The following is a 26,642-nucleotide window of genomic DNA, read 5'->3' as shown; positions in this document are numbered from 1 at the left end:
GGTAATCAGGCCATGAGGGTGGAGCCCTCATGAATGGGATCAGTGCCCTTATAATCAGAAACAGAGGAGAGAGCTTGCTGCTTCTCTCCCTCTCTCCTCCACCATGTGAGGAAACCAGGAATAGGGCTTGCCCGAGAATTCAACCATGCTAGCACCTTGATCTTGGACTTCTAGCCTCTAGGACACTGAGAAATAAATATTGTTTAAACCACCTCATCAGCAGCATTTTTTTTAGGGCAGCCTGAGCCGACTAAGATAGCAGTCTTGCTTCCTAACTTAGGATTTTATCTCATAGGGGCTGGGTGTGTGTCTTGCCCAAGGATATGAGGTTGCACTGAAGGACACTGAAGGCCCATCCAAGGTCTGGGGGCTGTGAATCGGTGCAGGACACTGGCCAGCTCTGCCCTGCTGTCCCCTGGGCCACCCACCCCACACGTAACTCCTTCCTGGCTGCACCACCAAGGCAGGTGCAAACTGTTGGCTGAAAGATTCTCTGGACTGTCCCAATTTCTCATATATACCCCACTATTCCTTTGTCACGTTGTCTATTATAATTTTTGTTGTTGTTATAATTTTTTTATTTTAGGAAGGATGGAAACTGAGAGGAAGAGTCAGGAAGCCTAGGTCTGGCTTCAGTTCACCCTCAAATTAGACAAAACCTTTTTTTTAACAGTTTGTTTGAGATCTCTTTCACATACCACAACATTTGCTCTTCTAAAGAGTACAATCCCGTGGTGTTTTTTTCTTTTTTTAGCATATGCACCAGGTTGTATAACCATCACAACTATCTAGTTTTTAAACATTTTCCTTACCCCAAAAAGAAACCCCACTCCCATCAGCAGTCCTTCCCTTTTCTATCCCCAACCAGTTCCTGGAACCACTTATCTACTTTCTGCCTCTATGGATTTGATTATTTTGAGCATTTTGGATAAATGAAATCAGAAAATGTGTGACCTTTGTGTCTGACTTATTTCATTTAGCAAAACGTTGTCAAGGTTTTTCTATGTTGTAGATGTATCGGTATTTGTCTTTCTTATGGCTGAAGAATATTCCACTGTATAGATAGACCCCCACTTTATCTTTTTGTCAATTCATGGACAGCTGGGTTGTTTCCACCTTTTTGCTCTTATGAGTAATGCTGCTGTGGACATTTGTGTCCAGGTTTTTCTGTGTATGTGTGTTTTCAGTTTCCTTGGACCTAACCTGAACAGTGGAATTGCTAGATCATGTAGTGACTGTCTGTTTAACTTTCTGAGGAACCATCAGACCGTTTTCCAAAGCACTGACCCATTTGGATTCAGTCTTGACTCCTGTATTTCCACAGCTCTCAGCAGCTCCCGGCTTATAGCACCCACCATAACTGGCCATGCTTTACAGCTCCTTGCCTGCAGACCCTTTTTCCTCACCAGGTCCCAGCTCCTTAAAAACAGAGATGTTTGCATCTTAATCCAGTGTCATACCTATTTTGATATTCTCAGCTTCCTTGTGAGGAAAATAGAGGCAAGGTACTGGAATTGATAGATAATATCCTTGGAAAAGTTTTGTATCATGAAAGCGATTCCTTAGCTTGGTCTGAGATACTGCCCAAAGAAATTATTTGTGCTTTTGGTTAGGACCAAGGAAAGAAAATCCTAAAAAAACATAAATAAATAAAAAATTTTTTAAAAAAGAAAAAAATCCTGACAGTCTCTCTTTCATATTCATGAAGTTGGATTTTTCTCTTTCCCAATTAAGTTATAATTATTAATGGGCTATGAGAGCTAAGAATCAAGAATCATTGCACATATGAATTTATTTTCTGTTATATACTTCTAGTTTTCTTCTTTAGAGTGCTCTGAACAGAGCTCTCCAGGAGTAAGTCATGCTCAGGTCCCCAGTCGTGGGCTGTCCTTGCAACTGTTGGCTCCCCGTGTGCTGGCATGTCCTGCATCTCTTTCGTTTGCTCTCATAGATCCTCTGAGAATACACTGTGCATAGAATTCCCTATTTTTGTTTCCATTAATAAATCTTGTTCTTTCTTCAATCTCTTGTTTACCATATGCTTTCTTCTTTTGGATCTAATAACTAAAACATAGACATAATGTTACTGAAATACTAATAAATGAGGAATAGAGATAAAAGAGGTGACAGAAAAGGTACGGAAAAATAAAGGTGTAAACAGTAGAATTTTCAAGATATAATGGATGTTATTTCTCTGAAAAGGATGGTGAAAATTGAATTTTAAAGTTATTTACGCCCCCCCAAAATAAAGCTATTTTCCCACATCTTATATACAGGCTTTATAAATGCTCAGTTAAAAAAAAAAAAAGAATGTCGGCTGATGAATGGATAAAGAAGATGTGGTATATATACATAATGGAATATTACTCAGCCATGAAAAAGAATGAAATCTTGCCATTTGCAATGACATGGATGGAGCTAGAGAATATTATGCTCAGTGAATTAAGTCAGTCAGAGAAAGACAAATACCACATGATTTCACTCATATGTGTAATTTAAGAAACAAATGAGCAAAGGGGTAAAAAAGAGAGTGGCAATCCAAGAAAGACTCTTAACCATAGAGAACAAACTGATGGCGACCAGAAGGGAGGTGGATGGGAGGATGGGGAGAAACAGGTGGTGGGGATTAAGGAGCGCACTTGTGATGAGCACTGGGTGTCATATGGAAGTGCTGAATCACGATATTGTACATTTGAAACTAATATTACACTGTATGTTAACTAACTGGAATTTAAATAAAAACTTAGAAGAATGAAGAAAAGCTATACTTCAAACTAAGGAAAATACACTGAAAAAATATTTCCTAAGGGTAAACAAGGGCATTAACGTCAGTAAACATCACTGATTACTGCACTCCTGGCCTTCCAGCCTGTCTCTGACTATCTGCATCTGGGGTTGTTAGAGAGGAGATCCATATAAGGGAAGACTGACATGGTTGAATCAGACACTGCACTGTACATATTTTTGCTCTAGAATTTTTTTAAGCGGGTATCTCAGAACTTCTACAAAATCAGGTTTATATGAACACATATGCTGCCTTCTCTTCACAAAAATTTGCAGGCATGGTGAGCATCTCTCATACAAGGGTCTGTTCTGTGGGCTGGATCCTGCTCACATCAGATGGAGGCAGACTGTGCAAGAGAGACATCTGTCTATCTGTGTTCTAGACTCAGGAATAATGCCACACTGGTAAGTGTGTTTAAAGGAAGAGTTTAGTCTGGGGAAAGTTTTGTTTGGGCAAAGTTTTTTCTCCTGAACTCTGCTTCTGGTCGTTGGAATTGCCCCACAAAAGGAACCAAGCAACCCATGGCTGTTTGCCCCTCTGTATAATTTGATGAGAACAGTTCATTTCTATCGATGTGGCTGTAAATATTCACCTTTATTACCTCAAACTCCATTAAATCCCTCCTAGCTTTGCCTCTGAAAACCAAACCGTCACGGCCAGCTCAGCTTTCATGTGACTTCGCATCTGACAAGATAAACTGGTCAGTCATTTACCTGAGAGAATGAAGTTTTCGAGCTCCTCCTCATTCTCTGGAAGTAGGTAGGTGGATTCATCCAAGCTCTCATCCTCCGAGTCTTCCTTGTCGTCGTCGACGTCATCGTCATCATCTCCCAGGAACGGTGTCCTGACATTGTTACAAAGCCACACCAGTTGCTGTCTTTCCTCAGCCTGGACCAGCCGACTGGAGAATCATGTAGATAAATTTATGAGCACAATTTTCACGGGAAGTCATTACATCTTCATCCTGTGACTTTTGACTGAAAAGGAGTCACTAGTACATGGTGGTAGGCAGGGGAGGGAGGCAGAAACAGATTGATCTCTAGTGTGTGCTGACAGGCAGAAGAGGAGTAACAATGCCAAATGGGGTTCAGGGCCAGGACTAGGTGAGATGAATAAGGAACTCGTGGGGTACAAGATAATATAATCATATCTTCTTTTTAAGCTAAATAATGTCTTTTTTTAAAAAAGATTTTATTTATTTATTTGAAACAGAGAGACACAGCGAGAGAGGGAACACAAGCAGGGGGAGTGGGAGAGGGAGAAGCAGGCTTCCCGCGGAGCAGGGAGCCCGATGCGGGGCTCGATCCCAGGACCCTGGGATCATGACCTGAGCAGAAGGCAGACGCTTAACGACTGAGCCACCCAGGTGCCCCTAAGCTAAATAATATCTTAATGCAACATTTTACAAAAGAAAAATGAATGCCAAGAAATCCATGATGAACAAAATATCAACATTTTAAATAAAGTCCATATAGGTATTACTGATTCTTCCTTTTGCTCCACTCTCTGATATGGCTTGGCCCAACAATGTTATTGATCCTGTATTTAAAATGTTGGTATTTTGTTCATCATGGATATTTTTTTAAATAAATTTAGATTTTATAAAATATTGCATTAAAATATTACCCATATTGATGACTGAATTTTTTGGCACCCTCTTAAATTTTGCACCTGAGGTGAGTGCCTTGCTCACCCCACCCCAGATCCAGCCCTGGAAGTGGATTTTTAAGCACCTATCTCTGTTTGATGTGAAAAGGGGTAAATAGAATGCTTTCCTTTTTCCTAACGTATATACCTTCCTAATTGTTTGATGTACGTAATTAGGAAGAACTGGCCTGATCCTAAACATTGTTAACAGTAATCACCCAGGGCGCCTGGGTGGCTCAGTCATTAAGTGTCTGCCTTCGACTCAGGTCATGGGATCTGGGATCAAGCCCCACATTGGGCTCCCTGCTCAGTGGGAAGCCTGCTTCTCCCTCTCCCACTGCCCCCTGCTTGTGTTCCCTCTTTCTCTCTGTCAAATAAATAAATAAAATCTTAAAAAAAAAACAGTAACCACCCAAATCCTGGTCTCCAGTGTCTTGATTACAGTTGCAAAATTTAAGGGCATGCCAAAAAAATTCAGTAATGATGATAAATATTTTAGCTCAATATTTTAACAAATTGAAATGAATGGGGAAAAATCCATGATAAACCAAATATCAAAATTTCAAATAAACATAGGATCCAACAGCGCTGTGATGAACCATATGGGAACCTGAGTCAAAAGAAAAAGATGAGTCCCTATATACATGTTTTTAAGTATTTTTTTAAAGATTTATTTATTTAGGGGTGCCAGGGTGGCTCAGTTGGTTACGTGTCTGCCTTCAGCTCAGGTCATGATCTCATGGGTCCTGGGAATTGACCCCTCGTCAGGCTCCCTGCTCAGTGGGGAGTCTGCTTCTTCCTCTCCCTCTGCCCGCCCCCGACCTGCTTGTGCTCTCTCTTGTTATCTCTCTCTCAGATAAATAAATCCAAAAAAAATTTTTTTAGGATTTATTTATTTATTTCAGAGACGGGGTAAAGTGGAGAGGGGCAGTGGGAGACGGAGGGAGAGCCCCAAGCAGACTCCGTGCTGGATGTGGAGCACCAGGCAGGGCTTGATCCCACAACCCCAAGATTATGACCCAACCAAAACCCAGAGTCAAAGGCCCAACCGAATGTGCCATCCAGATGCCCCATGTTTTTATGTATTTTTAAGTGGTTATTCTTTTCCAGAACATTAAAGAAGTTGATAATGTATTACCAATTTGAAAGTAGTATATCAAAACTCACCTTACGTTTAAATATTTTATCTATACCAGAAACAGAGCTTACTGTAATTTTACTTTCCTGGTTTAAATGAAAGCAAACTTACCAATAGTATTTTCAAAATCTACTTTTGGAAAAAGTTAACCACTAAAAATCACATTAAAACATGTACTTTTTTTTTTTTTTTTATAAATAATTTTTTTTTTTTTAAGATTTTTATTTATTTATTTGAGAGAGAGAGAAAGAGAGAGAGCATGAGCGGGGATAGGGTCAGAGGGAGAAGCAGACTCCCTGCTCAGCAGGGAGCCCTATGCGGGACTCGATCCCGGGACTCCAGGATCATGACCTGAGCTGAAGGCAGTCGCTTAACCAACTGAGCCACCCAGGTGCCCTAAAACATGTACTTTGGGGCATGTAATTTTCCTTTTGCCTCATGCTCTGAAATAGCTTGGTGTGGCCCTATGAGTAACACAAATGTAAAAGCTGTAAGAGTTGACATTAGCTCAGCAACTTAATTGGGCACTACAAGTCCCAGAGGATGTTTTAGTGAATTATCTTAGAAAACTCTCTCTCTATATATATATAAACATCTTTATCTATACTAATGAAAATAAACTGAAATTGCAGTTATATAAATTGAGTGCAAGATCACCATGTTAGATATCGCAGAGCTAAACATGCTGATTACACTCTCTCATTAGTAAAATGTCTTCAATTTTTACCTTTAATCTTATTTGCCTTCATTGGACATATGTGAAAGTGGTCCTAAAATGGCTACCTTAAAAAATACCCCATACATGGCAACATATTCCATGTGTTCATACTCAATTCCAACAGAGCAAATAATTTATTACTTCCTCAAGCTGTTTCTGATGAGATACAACAGAATCCTAGCACTGAATCCTGGAGAAGGAATCAGTATATCATTCTGGTCAGAGTAGCATGATGTCACAGTCTGCACTTTTGTCTAATACTAATTCAAAATGATCATATCACTTGAAAGAGCTTGGCCACAAACTTTATTTGTGCAATCAAGATGAAGTATCTTCCCCAAATGCTACTGTTTTCCCAGATAATAACAAGTGTCTAGTGAAAAGAGAGCAGTTACAATTTTCTGCTTTGCACTAAGATTCCTGCCAAAGTATCAAGTTCACTTTTTAAAAAACTTTAAATTCAGGGGCGCCTGGGTGGCTCAGTTGGTTGAGCGACTGCCTTCGGCTCAGGTCATGATCCTGGAGTCCCCGGATCGAGTCCCGCATCCGGCTCCCTGCTCAGCAGGGAGTCTGCTTCTCCTTCTGACCCTCCCCCCTCTCATGCTCTCTCTCTATCTCATTCTCTCTGTCTCAAATAAATAAATAAAATCTTTAAAAAAAATAAATAAATAAAATAAAAAAAATAAAAAAAAAAACAAAGAAGTAGGGGCGCCTGGGTGGCTCAGTTGGTTAAGCGACTGCCTTCGGCTCAGGTCATGATCCTGGAGTCCCTGGATCGAGTCCCGCATCGGGCTCCCTGCTCGGCAGGGAGTCTGCTTCTCCCTCTGACCCTCCCCCCTCTCATGTGCTCTCTCTCTCTCTCTCTCAAATAAATAAATAAATAAAATCTTTAAAAAAAACTTTAAATTCAATTAATTAACATATAATGTATTATTTGTTTCAGGTGTACAGGTCTGTGATTCATCAGTCTTATATAATACCCAGGGCTCATTACAACACATACTCTCCCCAGTGTCCATCACCCAGTTACCCCATCCCCTCACCCCCCTACCCTCCAGCAATCCTCAGTTTGTTTCCTAAGATTAAAGAGTCTCTTATGGTTTGTCTCCCTCTCTGGTTTCGTCTTGTTTCGTTTTTTACTCTCTTCTCCTATGATCCTCTGCCTTGTTTCTTAAATTCCACACATCAGTGAGATCATATGATAATTGTCTTTCTCTGATTGACTTATTTCGCTTAGCATAAAACCCTCTAGTTCCATCCACATCGTTGTGAATGACAAGATTTCCTTTTTTTGATGGCTGCATGATATTCCATTGTGTATATATACCACATCTTCTGCATTCATTCACCTATTGATGGACATCTGGGCTCTTTCCATAGCTTGGCTATTGTGGACATTGCTGTTACAAACAATGGGGTGCACATGCCCCTTCAGATCACTACATTTGTATCTTTGGGGTAAATATCCAGTAGTGCAATTGCTGGATCGTAGGGTAGCTCTATTTTCAACTTTTTGAGGAACCTCCATACTGTTTCCCAGAGCGGCCACACCAGCTTGCATTCCCACCAACGGTGTGGGAGGGTTCCCCTTTCTCCAAATCCTCGCCAACATGTGTCGTTTCCTGACATGTTACTTTTAGCCATTCTGACTGGTGTGAGGTGGTATCTCATTGTGATTTTGATTTGTATTTCCCTGATGCTGAGTGATGTTGAGCACGTTTTCACGTGTCTGTTGGCCATCTGTATGTCTTTGGAGAAATGTCTGTTTGTGTCTTCTGCCCATTTCTTTTTTTTTTTTAAGATTTTATTTATTTATTTGAGAGAGAGAGAATGAGAGAGAGAACACATGAGAGGGGGGAGGGTCAGAGGGAGAAGCAGACTCCCCACCGAGCAGGGAGCCCGATGCGGGACTCGATCCCGGGACTCCAGGATCATGACCTGAGCCGAAGGCAGTCGCTTAACCAACTGAGCCACCCAGACGCCCTCTTCTGCCCATTTCTTGATTGGATTATTTGTTCTTTGGGTGTTGAGTTTTATAAGTTCCTTATAGATTTTGGATACTAGCCCTTTATCTGATATGTCATTTGCAAATATCTTCTCCGATTCAGTCAGTTGTCTTTTGGTTTTGTTGACTGTTTCCTTTGCTGTGTAAGAGCTTTTTATCTTGATGAAGTCCCAATAGTTCATTTTTGCCTTTGTTTCTGATGCCTTTGGAGACGTGTCTTGCAAGAAGTTGCTGCAGCCAAGGTCGAAGAGGTTGCTGTTTGTGTTCTCCTCAAGGATTTTGATGGATTCCTGTCTCACATTTAGGTCTTTCATCCATTTTGAGTCTATTTTTGTGTATGGTGTAAAGAAATGGTCCAGTTTCATTCTTCTGCATGTGGCTGTCCAGTTTTCCCAACACCATTTATTGAAGAGACTGTCTTTTTTCCATTGGATATTTTTTCCTGCTTTGTCGAATATTAGTTGACCATAGAGTTGAGGGTCCATTTCTGGGTTCTCTATTCTGTTCCATTGATCTATGTGTCTGTTTTTGTGCCAGTACCAGGCTGTCTTGATGATGACAGCTTTGTAATAGAGCTTGAAGTCTGGCGTTGTGATGCCCCCCAGTTTGGTTTTCTTTTTCAACATTCCTCTGGCTATTCGGGGTCTCTTCTGGTTCCATACAAATTTTAGGATTATTTGTTCCAGTTCTGTGAAAAAAGTTAATGGTATTTTGATGGGGATTGCATTGAATGTGTAGATTGCTCTAAGTAGGATAGACATTTTAACAATATTTGTTCTTCCAATCCACGAGCATGGGACGTTTTTCCATTTCTTTATGTCTTCCTCAATTTCTTTCATGAGTATTCTATAGTTTCCTGAGTACAGATCCCTTGCCTCTTTGGTTAGGTTTATTCCTAGGTATCTTATGGTTTGGGGTGCAACTGTAAATGGGATTGACTCCTTAATTTCTCTTTCTTCTGTCTCATTGTTGGTGTATAGAAATGCAACTGATTTTTGCGCATTGATTTTATATCCTGCCACTTTACTGAATTCCTGTATGAGTTCTAGCAATTTTGGGGTGGAGTCTTTTGGGTTTTCCAGATACAGTATCATGTCATCTGCAGAGTGAGAGTTTGACTTCTTCTTTGCTTATTCAGATGCCTCAAGTTCACTTTAGAACACCACATTTTGGGAGGATGCCAGCATCTCAGACAGTGGCTTTCAAACATTTTGACCATGGTCCACAATAGGAAATACATTTTACCTCATAACTGTGTATTTGTTTTCTGAAAAGTTAAAAATCAGCATTTACACTATGGAGGTTCCTCAAAAAGCTGAAAATAGAGCTACCTATGGCCCAGCAATTGCACTACTGGGTATTTACCCCAAAGATACAGATGTAGTGAAAAGAAGGGGCACATGCACCCCAATGTTCATAGCAGCAACGTCCACAATAGCCAAACTATGGAAGGAGCCGAGATGCCCTTCAACAGTGAATGGATAAAGAAGATGTGGTTCATATAGACAATGGAATATTACTCATCCATCAGAAAGGATGAATACTCACCATGTGCATCAACATGGATGGAACTGGAGGGGATTATGCTAAGTGAAATCAGTCAAGCAAAGAAAGACAATTATATAGTTTCACTCATATGTGGAACATAAGAAATAGCATGGAGGACTTTAGGAGAAGGAAGGGAAAACTGAAGGGGGGGGATCAGAGGGGGAGACGAACCACGAGAGACTATGGATTCTGGGAAACAACCTGAGGGTCTCAGAGGGGAGGGGGGTAGGGGTGGGGTAGCCTGGTGATGGGTGTTAAGGAGGGCATGTGTTGTAATGAGCACTGGGTGTTATACGAAAACAACGAATCATGGAACACTACATCAAAAACTAATGATGTACTGTATGGTGACTAACATAACATAATAAATAAATAAAATAAAAATTTTAAAAATTAAAAAAATCAGCATTTACATCACAAAATGTAATGCTTTTTAATATTTTTTATCCTACTAAATTGTATTCTGTCCTATTTCTTTTTTTTTTTTCATTTATATTGTGACCCACCGTGAGTACAGTCCTCTGAAAAACACTAGTGTGGAGATTTAGTATGACCATAATAATTTAGTGATTATAAGAATTATCATCATCATCATTAACATTACTAAATAATAACCTAGTTAGTTATGTCTTACTCGAGAGTGGTAAATGTTACTTCGTAGATACTTACTATATCACATAGGAAATAGCGATTCCACATATCAGGGCAATGCTAAAGGCTACACACGCAATTATAACTACTTGAACAAGAGCAGGTCTGTGCGAAATCAGTGCTAAAAATGGAAAGAAAAGTTCTCATAAAATTTCATTTCACTTGTGTCTATCAATTAATATATTTGTTAATCATATTGTTATTTCAAAGGCGGATGGGAGACAAAATCAGAAGTACCATAAAAAATAGCATCCTTGGGACGCCTGGGTGGCTCCATCGGTTAAGCGTCTGCCTTCAGCTCAGGTCATGATCCCAGGGTCCTGGGATCGAGTCCCGCATCGGGCTCCCTGCTCCGCGGGGAGCCTGCTTCTCCCTCTGCCCCTGTCTCTCTCTCTGTCTCTCATGAATAAATAAAAAAAATAAAATCTTTAAAAAAAAAATAGCATCCTTAATTTTTAAAACTATGGAGGCTAGATCGCACAGCCTACGTGAACAAATATACTTTGAACTCCCATGTAAAGTAATCCCTAACTCCATTTGCTTCCTCTGCCTCTTGTCCTTTGTCAAAGCCCTCTTTTACTCTGTAGAAATACAGGATCCCTGACTCAGTCCAGCAGCACCTGCCATCTCTGTAGCTAAAAGGAAAGTGGCTCTAGTTTGATGACTCAGGTGTTGCACCCATGTTCTCAGGGTGTGCAGTGCTGTGCCGAAAGGATGTTACAGAGAAGGTGGGAATGCTATTCTACGAACCTGCATTCCAGGTGTCGGTGTTCGTGGGTGTTGAGTGTGCTATAAAATTCTGGTTGTTCTTTATACGGTTACGTGTATCACCTTTCCTATTACCTGAAATTAAAAAAATTATAACCAGAGAGTTATTGTTCATACAAATCGAACAAAAGAGCAACTGGCAAAGCAAGTACATTATTCAGCCGCTTGTAAAATCTGACAAATTGAGGTGATTACCCTTCATCCTGCACTTGGCCTTCCCTCACTCTCTGTCCCTTCCCTGGCGCAGAAAGAGTTCAGCAACTGAACTAAAAATGGCCTGAGGCTCACCCATCAATGAAAGCTCAGCCAAACATGACGAAAAGAACCTGGACTACGAAAAGGCTAGCGGTGTAAAACGCTGAATTGTAGACAGCAGGCATGGGGAATATGGGTGTTCACTCTACGATTTTCTCTGCCCTTCTATATGCTTTCAGGTTTTCCCACTGAAATACTGGGGCAGGGAGGAAAAGTGGTTTACGGATGGTTTCAGTACAGTGAGTACTAAAAACTGCCGCTGGGTTTGGCCGCGGGAAGGTCACTGGACACATCGATGAAGGCAGTGCTAGTGACTGAAATAGTTTGAGAGAGAACAGGAGGGAAGCAATTGGACACAGGGAGTTTTAGAAACTCCTCTGAGGAACTTTGGTGTTGGAGCGGAGAGAAATGAGGGCAGCTCCCAGCAGGGCTAAGGGGTCAAGAGATGGGTTTTGCTTTCTAAGATGGGAGAACTGGCAGCACATTCACAGGAGAATGGGAGTGATACTTTAAATTGTGATACTACAGGAAAGGAGGAGAGAATTGCCAACTATGCCTACGCCAGTTGGTGGAGATGGACGCTGGTGCCCTGGCTGGGGCCATCCTTGGCCTGGGAAGGAAGGAAGACAGAGAAGGAAGGTGCAATTGCAGGTAGGTGGGGAGGGGGATGCAGATACTCTCTTCTGACTGCTTGTATTTTGCCAGTGATGGAGGAAACAAGATCATCCCCTGAGGATGAGCTGGGGGTTTTGCAGAGCAAGAAAAATAGATGTGAAGGTCACCAAGCAGAACAGGAGAGTAGGTGGGTTAGGGAAATGAGAAACATATATTTTTTTAAAGATTTATTTATTTATTTTAGAAAAAGAAAGAGAGAGCATGAGGGGGAGGGGCAGAGGGAGACAGAGAATCTCCAGCAGATTCCCTGCTGAGTGCAGAGCCCAAAGCAGGGCTCAGATCTCAAGACCCTGCAATCACAACCTGAGCCAAACCAAAAGTCGGATGCTTATCTGACTGCACCACCCAGGTGCCCCGAGAAACATATTTTTAAAAAATATCTTATTTATTGGGCGCCTGGGTGGCTCAGTCGTTAAGCGTCTGCCTTCAGCTCAGGTCATCATCCCAGGGTCCTGGGATCGAGTCCCACATCGGGCTCCCTGCTCGGCAGGAAGCCTGCTTCTCCCTCTCCCACTCCCCCTGCTTGTGTTCCTGCTCTCGCTATCTCTCTGTCAAATAAATAAATAAAATCTTTAAAAATATATATCTTATTTATTTATTTGACAGAGAACAAGCACAAGCAGGGAGAGCAACAGGCAGAGGGAAAGGGAGCAACAGGCAGAGCAGGGAGCCCGAGGCGGGACTCGATCCCAGGACCCCGGGATCACGACCTGAGCCAAACGCAGATGCTTAACCGACTGAGCCACGCAGGCGCTCCTCTGAGAAACATATTTTTTTAATAAAGTTTCCTAGAAATGAAATTTCTGGGTATATTGACTATATTTTATTTTCTGTATTTTTTAAAGGTATTTTAAGTAATCTCTGCACCCAATGTGGGGCTCGAACTCACAACCCCGAGACCAAGAGTTGCATGCTCCACCGACTGAGCCAGCCAGGCTTTCCTATTTTTTGTATTTTTGATGCTCTCCCATTTGAGGTTTTGATCCTGGACAGACAGTCCCTCCCAGGGTTAGCTATTTCCTACAGTTCACGGACAACTCCCCCGCGAGCATGCCTTTGATATAAACCAACCAATCCAGAGTCCACAGCCCCAGCTACCTCTCACACACCAAGCCAATGTTCCCCCTGCCCTAAATTATCCCAGGGCCAGGTGCTGGACAACTAGGAACCATTCCTATAGCCCAGAGGCCACCAAAATCATTCCAACTCTCCACTACTCTGTGTACCTACCCCACCTCACCCATTCCTTCCCATGAAAATACCAATAAAGACAATGGGCCATGCTCTTCCCTCTTTTTCCCCTGCTTCCTGCTTCTAGGAATCTGTGAGTATAAAGTTCTTCCTTCATGAACAATCATTTCTGTGTCTGTATGTCTTACCATACCTGATTGAAATAAATCCCAGGTATATTTCAATATTCTGGGCCAAAAAGTAAATATGTTCCTTTTATATTTATAAGGATTGCCAATTGCCCTCTACAGAAGCTGCACTCATTCCTTGCCTACACACAAGATATGAGATTATATACACTTGAAACTAATAGGATATTATACGTTAACTATACTTCAATTAAAAAAAATGTGAGATTAGCAGCGCCTAGGTGGCTCAGTTGGTTAAGCGTCCGACTCTCGATTTCGGCTCAGGTCTTCATCTCAGGGTTGTGAGTTGAAGCCCCGCATTGGGCTCCACACTGGGCGTGGAGCCTACTTAAAAAAAAAAAAAAAAAAGCAAGAGATTATATTTCCCAACTCCTTTGCAAGTTTTTTTAATGAAACATTTTGTCCACTTTCAACATGATAGCTGAAAACTTGGATGTGTATTTCCCTTATTATGAATTAGGCATCTTTCCATATAACCAAGAGCTAAGGGTTACAGAGAAAATTGGAGTCTTCCAATGATCTAAAACAATTCTGTCCTCTAACTCCACATTGGAACCTGACCTTGGACCCAAAGCTCAGGCACAGCAGAGGTCTCAGCAAAGCTCTAGTGCAAGCTCATAACACAAGTTAGTTTCAAAGTAAAGATTAGAATGCAGGTCTCCTGCTACCTTGGCAAGAATTCAATCTCTGGGCTTTGGCGGTAGGGGGGTAAACAGGAAGTGAGATATTCATAGCTGAGCTTTAGAAAAACTGATAATGTGGGCGCCTGGGTGGCTCAGTTGGTTAAGCGACTGCCTTCGGCTCAGGTCATGATCCTGGAGTCCCAGGATCGAGTCCCGCATCCCCTGCTCGGCGGGGAGTCTGCTTCTCCCTCTGACCCTCCCCCCCCCTCATGCTCTCTCTCTCTCTCAAATAAATAAATAAAATCTTAAAAAAAAAAACTGATAATGTGTTTGGGATGGCTGCATGTATTGTGTTTTTAAGATTTTCCGTATTTCCTGACGCTTTGACATCTGTGCTATTTTCTAACCTGCTCTGAGTGGCCTCGACAAAACCAACCATCCAGAGGGCTCTCCTTTTTCTAATTTGCAGAAAGGGCTGTACAGATTAGTGATGACCACTGTGGGTGGGGCGCCCTCTGGAGCCAGACACCACAACAGCTTTGGGAAATGTCCCTGAATCCCAGCCACCCTCCCAGATCCCTTGACTTACCATTATGCCCTGGGAATTGCCTGGGTATAGTAGGTCTCAGAGCTAGAAGGCCGTTCAAAGGGATCAGAGAGAAGACACAAGTTTAAGACAGATTTAGGAAAATAAATAACTTGGTATCAGACAAGGAGACCTAATAGCTAAGAAGGTAAATGCTGTTAATAAATTTATTACAATGCCTCATAGAAATAGGTGGCTTAATTGGCAATTTGTTCTGTTTGCATCCAGCGTTTCCTTTCATGAATATGGAGAGTTAAGAACATAATGCATTTGGCTTCTGGTCTGTTTTTGCAGTCACATGAGCCGGTTGAGGACTTGACAGATTTGAAGGGGTCTGTGCTGTCATCAGGGGTCAGAGAGCCAGGGCCAGGGAGGGCCCCATGGCAATATCCTCTCCTCCTACAGAAATTAGATGCTGTTATATTGTGCAGATAGCATTTCCCTTGTACGGAATAGAGATTGTTTACAAGTACCACATATCTTCACAAAGTTACTGCCTGACTTCCCCAATTGTCAGGGTCAGTTTCTCTGTTTTGAGATAAACTTTGAGTTTGGGGACTCAAAATGCAAAGCATAGAAGACAGATGATTATAAAGAACATTTTACACTTGCAAAGCATCTGTATCTGGATTCCTACGGTCTACTGCCAAAACATCCCCCAAATTATAGTTAAAGTCATACAGACACATTCAAAAGATCCTGAGGCAGTCAAAGTTTCTGTGTGTGCTAAGTGAAATGAAAGAGAAGCACAGTAATTCCTAAAAAGAAAGCACAGCTCACAGAGAGAGAATAATATCAGACTAATTTCCAAACAATGCTTATCTAATTATATTATTGTATGGAGCATGCTACTAACAAATACACAAGAAAAGACACATTCATATAGTAAATAGGAGGACCCCAGACTATGGTTTTCGTTTCACCGAATGAGTAATACAATGACTTGAGTCCTGAGAAAACACCTTCCTGTTTAGTGACATTTGTGGATGTTTGTGACTATCTGTAGCCTTTGAAAGAAAACTTGTAGCAGTGAAATGTAATTACCCCTTTTTATTTCCCCTGAAACAAGTAAAAACAATGGTTGAAGCTACCCATTAAGTCTGTTGCTAGTTCAACTGGTTGGAACTCACCTCCATAAGGCAAGCATAAAAGAAGTGGGCATTCCATTAAAAACAAAACTAGAAGGGTGAAAGAACTTTGAACCTTGTCCATCACTCCAAAACTGTTAGTCTTTTATCATACGCATGAGAGGATATATTTAGCTATAGTGTAGTATCTGCCCTATATTTACGGGGAACTAAGAAACTCTGCTCCCTACAGAATGTTTGGGTTCTGACTTGGAGCCACCAATGTGAGGTCAGCTTGTGTTGCCACATGGACTTCCTCAACGGAACCAAGTCAACCAATGGGGATACCAACGGGATGGGGCGTGGGAGGAGGCGGCTCATCTGTGGGTACAGATAATAAAACCAGGGCCCTGCCCTCAGGGAGTGTACAGACCAGTGAGGAGGCAGCAAAGATCAATTATAATTCAATGGGACACCTAAGAGGCAAACAGAGAACACAGTAGGGCTCTGCAGTCAGAAGCCTGAATTCTAGTCGTAGTCTCTGGCTTCCTAGACATTTCTGCTTGATCAGGTTACTTAAGCCCTTTGGGTTTCAGTTTCCTCATCTGTAAAAACAGCAGAAAGAAATAGCACTTACCTCACAGGGTTATAGCAATGTCTATAATGTAATCCACACAAAGCTCAAAAATAGTGTTGGCACTGAACGTTAGTTCTTGTTGTAATATGGGAGAGTATTTGCAAAAAAGTAATTCAGTACACCTCCACCCTCCGGGTACTGTTCAGAACCCTAGACCCCTTTGGCTGCCTCCAGAAGTTTCTTTAAAGGAGATTAATGGAATCATCTCAAAATGTGGAAATGGAATTGAAAATAGCATAGAAGGTTGCCCCTTGTACTTGTCCTTTGTCCATCCAGTAGTTCTCAAAATACCCAAGGCAGATTTTGATTCACCTCTACCAATAACAATAGCAGACCAGATCTCCCGATGCTTGTGAAGTCCCCTGGGATTAGAAACTGGTTCCACCTGGGGGCGCCTGGGTGGCTCAGTTGGTTAAGCGACTGCCTTCGGCTCAGGTCATGATCCTGGAGTCCCGGGATCGAGTCCCGGGATCGAGTCCCGCGTCGGGCTCCCTGCTCGGCGGGGAGTCTGCTTCTCCCTCTGACCCTCCCCCATCTCATGCTCTCTCTCTCATTCTCTCTCACAAATAAAGAAACTGGTTCCACCTGCACTGTACCCAAAGGCCAGCTATTCATTCTTCTTTCTTTCCTTCCTTCTTTTTCTTTCTTTTCTTTCTCTTTCTTCTTCCTTCCTTCCTCTTTTCTTTCTTTTTCTTCTTCCTTCCTTCCTTTCTCTTTCTTTCTTTCTTAGATTTATTTACTTATTTTAGAGAGGAGGGGGAGGGGCAGAGGAAAAGGGAGAGAGAGCCTTAAGCAGACACTATGCTGAGCACGTAGCCCGACTTGGGCTCAGTCTCATGACTCTGAAATCATAACCTGAGCGGAAACCAAGTCGGATGCATAACCAACTGTGCCACCCAGGTGCCTCCCCAGCTATCCTTTCTGAATGTTTGTGAGATGACGAGGCTAAGACCCTCTAGATATTGCCAGCTTCTTGCTTTATTCTTACAACACCCTAATTCCCACTCCTGTCTTCCTTCCATCCAGCTTTGCCTGGCGGATGATCCATATAAGAACTTGGTTCCCACTCTCTTTCTATAAGTCTTGCAATCTCACAATTGCCATTCAGACGCATCTGAACAAGTTCATCTGCTGTCTCTTTGGAGTTTTTGTTGTTGTTGTTGTTGTTAAGCAGGTTCCAAGCCCAGCATGTAGCCCAACACGGGGTCTGAACTCATGACCCTGAGATCTAGACCCCAAGCCAAGATCAAGAGTTGGATGCTTAACTGACTGAGCCACCCAGGTGCCCCTTTGGACTTGTTTTTGGACTACCAATTTCCATATGGGCACTGCTACTGTGAGACTTGATTTTGGACTGTCAGAATCCCCATGGACACTGCTTTCTCTGGAGTTAGTTTTAGGATATCAACTTCCCAATGGTTACTACTGCTTTACCCAGTCCTTTCCCTTAGGTCTCTGGACACCTGGCTCTTCAAGACTTGTTCTTGAATTGGCTCATACATTCCACGCACCCAGCCCAGCTGGATGAGTTGTATTAATCCATCAGAATACCACTATGGTTTAACGATACTGACAGATGTGTAGGTCAGGTCAAGTTGTGAAGATTAGGCCAAGAGATAAAAGTCTTTCATGACATTACCGAAATCTTCCAACAGATTCCCTTAAATCCAGAGTGCCCAGCCTGTTCTCTTGGCTTTCTCCCACAAAGTGGGGTACCTGGTTGAGAACTGGGTCCCAACCCTTGTCATATGACTAATAGGACTCTTCCTAGTTTTTCCCTTTATCAAAGTTTGCCCATCCCAATCACCTTCAACCCAGGTGGCAAGCGTTATCATCCCAATTAGTATTGTTAATGATGTTGAGACACCACAAAGTAGATTGTATTGTAATTTTTTAAATTCTAATTGACATAACATTGTATTAGTTTCAGGTGTACAATGATCTGATATTTGTAGATACTGCTAAATGATCACCCCAATAAGTCTAGTAAACATCTATCACCATACAGTTAACAAAACTTTTTTCTTGTGATGGGAACTTTTAAGATCCACTTTCTTAGCAACTACAGCATTAAATATGCAATATAATATTATTAACTTTAGTCACTATGCTGTACGTTACATCCCCATGACTTATTTATTTTGTAACTGGAAGTTTGTACCTTTTTACCCCCTTCACCCATTTCACTGTATTGTAAATTTTAAAACTTCATATTTTTCTGCTGCCTCAACAGCCACACAAATAGGCTGTGAGCACTCCACCAAATGACCAGGTTACCTAAGTGAGAAGACTGGTCCCTGCCACAAGTTTTCCCCTTTGCCCTCCCCTGAATGTGACCTATCAACATTCAAATGTATCAGTGACATCCTCTCCCACCTATTCTTGTGTACTCCATCCCGGCCCCCAGTAAAGGTACTTTCCCATGGATACTCACCTTCTGCTCCCCACCTGCTTGGTTGAGCTCGCTCTCTAGGTGCCCACGCTGAGCAGCTCCTCATGGGGTACAGTTGACTCCTGGTGTTATAATTCTATGGGTTTTGACAAATGTATCACGCATGACATTTATCCATACTTTTAGCATTATACAGCATAGCTGCACTGCTCTAAAAATCCTTTGTACTCCACCTCTTCATTTCTCCCTTCACCCTCTCCCTGGCAATCACCAATCTTTTTACTGTTTCCATAATTTTGCCTTTTCCGAAATGTCGTATAGTTGGGATCATATAGTATGAAGCCTTTTCAGACTGGCTTCTTTCACTTAGTAGTATGTATTTGAGGTTCTTCCATGTCTTTTCATGGCTTGATAGCTCATTTCTTTTTCTTTTTTTTTTTTTTAAGATTTTATTTATTTATTTGAGAGAGAGACTGAGATAGAGAGAGCATGAGAGGGGGGAGAGTCAGAGGGAGAAGCAGACCCCCCCGCTGAGCAGGGAGCCCGATGCGGGACTCGATCCCGGGCCTCCAGGATCATGACCTGAGCCGAAGGCAGTCGCTTAACCGACTGAGCCACCCAGGCGCCCCGCACTTGTATCTCTTAATCATTCACATTTTCTTTCTTTTTTTTTCTTAAGATTTTATTTTTTCTTAAGATTTTTTTTTATTTTTTATTTTTTAGAGAGCGAGCGAGAGAGAAACAGCATGAGAGGGGGGAGGGTCAGAGGGAGAAGCAGGCTCCCCGCAGAGCAGGGAGCCCGATGCGGGGCTCGATCCCAGGACCCCGGGATCATGACCTGAGCCGAAGGCAGACGCTCAACCATCTGAGCCACCCAGGCGCCCCAATCATTCACATTTTCATTTACATCTCGTGAAAATGCATGTAAGTTCATCGCCACCCGTTTCAGTTCTTTTCAATTTCCCCTCAACATTACAACGTCTGTGCGTTTGCAAAGCGGCATTCCCCCTGTATATGCCCCATCCGCGGCCGGCACACGAGCCCACCTGTCGTCCCAGCATTCGCCGACTGCCCCCAGGCTAGTCCCCGCAGGGACGTCGACGGGCCACCGTGATCGCTCCTGCGGCCCTGGGAGCGAACGACCCGCAGAGCGGCCGGGCGAGCCGACGACTAAGGGCAGAAGAGGACCCTCTCCGCGCTCTTCGCCCGCGCGCCGGGCGGGTCCCAGAAGGCCGCGCGGCGCTGCCGCGTCTCCTAGGTAACCGAAGGACGCGGGCCGGGCGCGGCGGCGGCGGCGGCGGCGCCCGAGACGCCTGCGCGCACCCCAGGGGCCGGCGCCCGCATCCCGCATCCCGCATCCCGCTCGCGGCGGGGCGGGGCGGGGCGAGCGAGGGCGACGTGCGGGCGGGAAGGGCAGGGGCGGTTCCGGGAGCCGTGAGGCGGCTGCGGCGGGCTTTGCGGGGGGCCCGCGCGTGACGCGGCGGCCGCAGGTCCGGCCGGGAGGGCCCGCTCCCGCGGCCACGCGAGCCCGCCGCGCTGGGCGCTTTGCGGGCGCCGGGGTGAGGGGAGCGCGCGCGCGCGCGCGCGCACACGGCCGGGCTGTCTCCTGTGGGGCTCCGCCGGCCCTCAGCTCCACCCTCCGCCCGCTTGGTGCCGCGCGCGCAGCTAAACCAGCCGCGGAGAAACACCCAGCACGCGCGAAGCGCACCAGGGCCCTTCGTGCGAGGCGAGCGCCCCTGCGGCGTCTCCCGGCTCCGTAGTCCGCCGGTTGCCGTGGCGGGTTGCGGAAGCTCGGAAGTGCCGAACTATTTTCCAGTAATGCGAATCGGCCCCAAGCTTCTCGGCCATGGCCGCGATCTTTTGCGGCTTGTGCGCTTCTCCTGGCCTTCGGTACTTTCACTACGATGTGGCTGGTTCTGTTTATCTCGCTTCGAGGTCCTTGTCTGAATATGCAGGCGGAAGTATTTCATCGCTTCTCTCCACAACCTCTGCACCACGTCGGTCGGAGCCGCCGGCAGCCCCACGCTCGCCTTCCTCTCATACTGTTGTCTCCGTTAGTGCGTTACCCCCATACAGTAGCAGAGGGGGCTTTGTAAATACAAAATCATTCTGTCCCTACTGGTTACAGCTGCCTGGGGGTTCCCAAAGGCCCTAGAATATCATTCCGATACAGAAACACGGCTTTCACACATGGTTTTGGGCATCAAGGTATTGGAAATGAAGATGTCCAGAGTTAGGGTGTTTGCAACTGGGCTATTGATATCGTGACCTTAAAAGACTTGCTTACATGCATTGACACATAGTGCATGTGAGAGATCTCCTCCCTGCCCTCTGGGGTTTCTGCACCCCCTGTCAGTGTTAAGGCACTGGAAGATCCATTGAGTCATATGGCAGTCCCTGCCCAGTTTATACCAACTTCCAAAGGAATGAGCTCAGAGCCCCCCAACCCAGCTGGTTTACTCCCTGGACAATTGTAACATCCAGTAAATAGACCAGGGCAAGTACAGCGCCCAGGAAGTTCTTAAGCATTAAGGTTTGTTTTTCCAATCATTCAAAATCCAGATCAATCTCACCCATTATTTCCTCTATATGCTGTAATAAATCCATACCCCCAAGTTCTTCCCTTTGGCCTGGGTTGTCTTCCCTGGACTCTGTTAGGACCCTTCTATTGTCATAATAACATGGGAGGGTGTTTAGAGACTGAGTGTGGGAATAATCCTAATGCTGGTTTGGCCTTTCTTTCAACAGACATTTTTTTTTTTTTAAGATTTTATTTATTTGAGAGAGAGAGAATGAGAGAGAGCACATGAGAGGGGGGAGGGCCAGAGGGAGAAGCAGGCTCCCTGCCGAGCAGGGAGCCCGACGCGGGACTCGATCCAGGGACTCCAGGATCATGACCTGAGCCGAAGGCAGTCACTCAACCAACTGAGCCACCCAGGCGCCCTCAACAGACATTTGTTGAGAACTTGCTGTGTGCCAGACACTGTTCCAGGTCCTGGTGACAGAACACTGAACAAGTGAAAAACCATGCCCTACTGGAGCTTGTATCTTGTAAAAGTGATACAGGCAATAAAAAGAAACATAACAAGTTCGCTATATAGCCTGCTTGAAGTTGATAGATGTTACAAATATTTAGACTAGAAGAATAGAGCAGGGTGAGGGAATCAAGAAGGAGGGGGGTGCTCTGCCATTTTAGGTAGAACGTCTTGGCCTTGGACTTGCCTGTGCTGTGCTGTGTGCTGCTCCTACAGAGAAGTTGAGAGAATAAGGGAAGGTATAATGGGACATGGTCTCCAGTATCTTTCCACAGACCTCATGTTGAGACAATCTATTCAAAGATTCACAACTGAGATTCCAATTCTGGTCCTTATATGCCCTACAGGCACCTACCTGAAATAAACCCAGGTATGACTTAAGAAGCAAAAGATGAGGAATATCAGAAATTGCTAGAAAGACCTGGATTGATCCTGATTTGAACTAGTATGCTGGGCTGGGTGGCTAGAACAGGAGACAGCTGAGCTGTGAGAATAAAACAAAAGGAACTTCTGGAGTTTGCTCTTGCTTCTTCCCTGCCTTTGCCTTGGAACAGTGTCTGTGCCCACAGCTGCAGTAACCCAACCTCTGGTCCAGGCTTTCCAAGGAATGGAATCAAGGCAAGGCACTAGCCTGTGCTTATGAGTAGCTGAGAAACAGGCAAAGACCACGTTACCTCATGCAAGTGCTTCTCCACCCTGCCTCCTCAAAGCTTGGGGATGGCGAATCACATTCCAAGGAGTGATTTCATGAGGTGAGGAGTCACTGACTAGCTTTCTGATATTTCGACCTCCCCGCCCAAGATCCATTCTCCCCACCCCTGAACTATTTATAGGGACCAGAATCTGATCCCATCACATGTATGCATAACAACGACCTGATGGAATAACCAATGACCCCAAAGGAAATACACTTACTGGCCAAAGTAATAAGCAATTTTCTAAGCATAAGAATTTCAAGAGAAAACACACACTGCATTACAGATTCCATCAGAAGCAGATATATTAGAACAGATGGGCCAATATTTTAAATTAGTCTATTAAATACATTTAAAGAGATAAGGCATGATATTAGCAACAGGAAATAAAAATATTAACATATAAAAAGAACCAAATATAAATATTAGGCATGTAAAACAATTGTTGAAGACACAGTAGAGGAAATAAATAGCAAAATGGACAGGTGATAAAGAAATTAGCAAACTGGAAGAGCAAATTGAGGAAATGTCCAGAAAAAAGAAAGGAATTAGAGAACATAAAAGAAAGGTTAAGAAATATGGACAACAGACATAAGCGTGCTAACATTTGAATAACAGGAGTCCTAAAAGAGAAACAATTTAAATCAAAAGGATGAAATATTAAAAAATAAAGATATAAATTTCCATAAAGTGTTTAACACATATCCCAGAATATGTCACTCAAAATTCTTTTACTATACTATTACATACTATAAAATTTTATAATATTTGTATATTGGTCTATGCTAATAATAACTATTACAATCATGGTTTACCTTGTTTTTACTACAGGCATAACACCATTTATACTGCAAGGTGACTCAAGATAAAATCAGAAACATAGGAATCTGACTTTGGAAAGAACTAAAACATTTGTCAAATATGATTATCTGTGGGATGATTTATTGCCTCCTCATTCTTTCTTCTTCTTTTAGTCATAAATGAGAAGGGAGGCAGTTACTCCCTGGTAAACAAAATTAAAAAGAGAAAAATAAATGTTAAAAGCTTAGAAAGGAAATACAGAGGCAAAGAATCAGAAGATGGATTTGTCTGGGAATACTTGATTGCTTCCCAAAGAAGTGGGCGAGGGCTGGTGAGCAGAGCACCCTGGTGGATTAGCGACATGAGCGGGTATGAATGACTGTGCCTGTACATAACCATCAAGGATGTATAAAAGACGTACAAAAAGAATAGGGGGAGTTCAGAAAAACAAAGCCCACTATGTGTTATGGGGTATGAATATTTTTTATAAGGTTTTTAAAAAAGATTTTTTATTTGAGAGAGAGAATAGGAGCAGGGTGAGAGGCAGAGGGAGAAGCAGACTGTCGGTTGAGCAGGGAGTCCGATGCGGGGCTCCATCCCAGGACTCCGGGATCATGACCTGAGCTGAAGACAGTTGCTTAACCAACCGAGCCACCCAGGTGCCCCATAAGATTCTTTTTAAATTTTATTTATTTGAGAGAGAGAACAAGAGAGAGAGCACATGTGGGGAGAGGGAGAAGAAGACTCCCCGCTGAGTGGGGAGCCTGACATGGGGCTCAATCCCAGGACCCTGAGATCATGACCTGAGCCAAACGCAGATGCTTAACCAACTGAGCCACCCAGGTGCCCCAGAAGGGTCTTAATCAGGGAGGTTTAACAGAAATCCAGGCAGAAAGAGCCTGAATACTGTAGACTGGCGAGCTCATTCCTTGTTGTTTTCTGTATTTACTAATCCTTGTGCAAGCCTCACTATCATCATTCTGCTTCTTTCATTTCTGTTACCATTTGTCACTGAAACAAAAGTAAGGCTTTATTCATTGGTCTCAGATTTAAGCATATCACAGCCTTTTAAAAACTGACCTCTCATCTCTTGTAATGCTCTTCGAAATCCCTATTTTCTTCTCCCTATGTTTATATCCTCGTGCAAAAATGTTTTGTCATTCTTGTTCTTTAAAAAAAAAAATGGAGGGCGCCTGGGTGGCTCAGTTGGTTAAGCGACTGCCTTCAGCTCAGGTCATGATCCTGGAGTCCCAGGATCGAGTCCCGCATCGGGCTCCCTGCTCAGCAGGGAGTCTGCTTCTCCCTCTCACCCTTCCCCCTCTCCTGCTCTCTCTCTCTCATTCTCTCTCTCAAATAAATAAAATCTTTAAAAAAAATTTAAAAAAAATTTTAAAAAATGGATATCATAAAAAAGACATAAATTTCCCAAAATGTTAAACATTAAAGGCATCAGATTAAAAGTCCCACAGACAGGGGCGCCTGGGTGGCTCAGTTGTTAAGCGTCTGCCTTTGGCTCAGGCCATGATCCCAGGGTCCTGGGATCGAGCCCTACATCAGGCTCTCTGCTCCATGGGAAGCCTGCTTCTCCCTCTCCCACTCCCCCTGCTTGTGTTCCCTCTCTTGCTGTCTCTGTCAAAAAAATTAATAAAATCTTTTTTTTTTAAAGATTTTATTTATTTATTTGAGAGAGAGAGAATGAGAGACAGAGAGCATGAGAGGGAGGAGGGTCAGAGGGAGAAGCAGACTCCCTGCCGAGCAGGGAGCCCGATGCGGGACTCGATCCAGGGACTCCAGGATCATGACCTGAGCCGAAGGCAGTCGCTCAACCAACTGAGCCACCCAGGCGCCCCTAAATTAATAAAATCTTAAAAAAAAAAAAAAAAAAAGACAACTTTTGAAAAACTTGCTTCCTACAACAAAGCAGAGATTATGCAGGAGCTAGAAGGAAATGTGGTACTGAGAGGTTTTCCTTTTTTTTTTTTTTTTTTTTTTAAAGCATCTTTGCATGTTGGTGGGAATAATCCAGTACGCAGGGAAAACTTGATGATACATGAGATAGGGGAAACTTTGCTGGAGCAATGACCTTGAGTAGTATGGAGGAGACAGGCTCTGGAGCCAACCCAGTCAGTTCATATATAGGTACCTGTGGAAGGTAGGTAGATGTTATGGCAGGCTTCTGCTGATTGCTTCTGTTCTCTCAGGGAAATAGGAAGCAAAGTCGTCTGCTGGCAGTGAGCATGAGGGAAGGTTAAGTCAAGGGATTGTTGGAAGCTTGATACTAAATAGTCAACCAGCTTAGGAAACAGAAGGTGGAGGTGTTCCAGTCGCTAGTAATGGAATAGTCCTAGTGGCTGACAAAACCATGAGCAGAGGGGACAAAGAACTGAGGTCAGTACATGGGAAGATCATCTAGATGGATGATGGAACCAGGAAGTATTATGATGGAGGTGGTTCTAGATGCAGTAAGGCAGGTGCTGAAATCTTTGATATGTGGATGAATGACCCATTAGATGACTGCAATGAAGGGAAGCTGGAATGATGGTCTCATATCCCAAGAGTCAGAGGTAAGTTTTAGAGAGAAGGGAACAATCTAGAAGCAGCAAATAAGAAAAGTGGGAGGGAAAGGAGCCACCCCTGGAGCCATCATAAGAAAAACTGTGCGTAGGGGAGACCTAAACTTCAATCACGGCAGGAAGGTGAAAAGGGAGAGCTCATGGCCGAGTAAGAGTTCCAGCTGGGCCCAACAGAAGGTTCCAGAGTTGGTGAGAAGATAGGGTCAAAAGGGCAATGAACTGAGCCATACATGGGTTAGAATAAGGGAAGTGAGGGGGCCTGGGAGTCCTGGACATCCAAGGCACACTGTGCACATGAGGGCTGTGTGACAGGTGGTAGGAATGTGGAGATCCTTCCAGGAGGAAGCAGAAGTCTGGGACTTTCTCTTGACTTGTGATGTCAGCTGGGCCACAAGAGGCACTTTTAGAAAATTTTTTTAAAGGATATTAAGCTGAATAATATAGAATAATTTGTCAGTATGCTTGTATAATATTGTGTATGAATTATGAGATCCTTTGGAGTCCCTAAATCAGAGAAACCGGATTTGCTCAACATGTATTACATCGGGTATTAGAGTACTATACCCACATAGTGACACTATGACTTGATACATACTGCTTTCTCTTACAGAGATGTTGCTAATTCTATGCTCTCTAAAGGTCTTTGCACAAATCACATGAGAAA

At 43.5% G+C, this 26,642-nt stretch overlaps 1 protein-coding gene across 1 annotated transcript; it reads right to left on the bottom strand.

Annotated features, from left to right (window-relative positions):
* Window positions 1–1,945: 1,945 nt before the first annotated feature.
* On the bottom strand, window positions 1,946–15,990 carry C16H19orf18 (chromosome 16 C19orf18 homolog). Its single transcript, XM_044911326.1, has 5 exons — window positions 15,909–15,990; window positions 11,243–11,335; window positions 10,511–10,613; window positions 3,499–3,686; window positions 1,946–2,064 (listed from the first exon to the last, which is right to left on the bottom strand). Exons 1-5 carry the CDS (start codon window positions 15,988–15,990, stop codon window positions 1,946–1,948), a joined length of 585 nt encoding a protein of 194 aa, XP_044767261.1.
* Between the last annotated feature and the right edge of the window lie 10,652 nt (window positions 15,991–26,642).

The sequence above is a fragment of the Neomonachus schauinslandi genome, chromosome 16, assembly GCF_002201575.2.
Source record: "Neomonachus schauinslandi chromosome 16, ASM220157v2, whole genome shotgun sequence".
In the NCBI taxonomy this organism is placed as follows: Eukaryota; Metazoa; Chordata; class Mammalia; order Carnivora; family Phocidae; genus Neomonachus; species Neomonachus schauinslandi.
This window is presented reverse-complemented; position numbering and strand designations above follow the sequence as displayed.

Coding starts and splice junctions, on each gene's coding strand:
- C16H19orf18 (XM_044911326.1), bottom strand. CDS start 15,990: ATGGACAAGGTTCAAAGTTCTTTCACCCTTCTAGTTTTGTTTTTAATG. Junction 10,614..11,242: donor CACCGACACCTGGAATGCAG/GTTCGTAGAATA, acceptor TTCCATTTTTAG/CACTGATTTCGCACAGACCT. Junction 2,065..3,498: donor CGAAAACTTCATTCTCTCAG/GTAAATGACTGA, acceptor TCTATGTTTTAG/TTATTAGATCCAAAAGAAGA.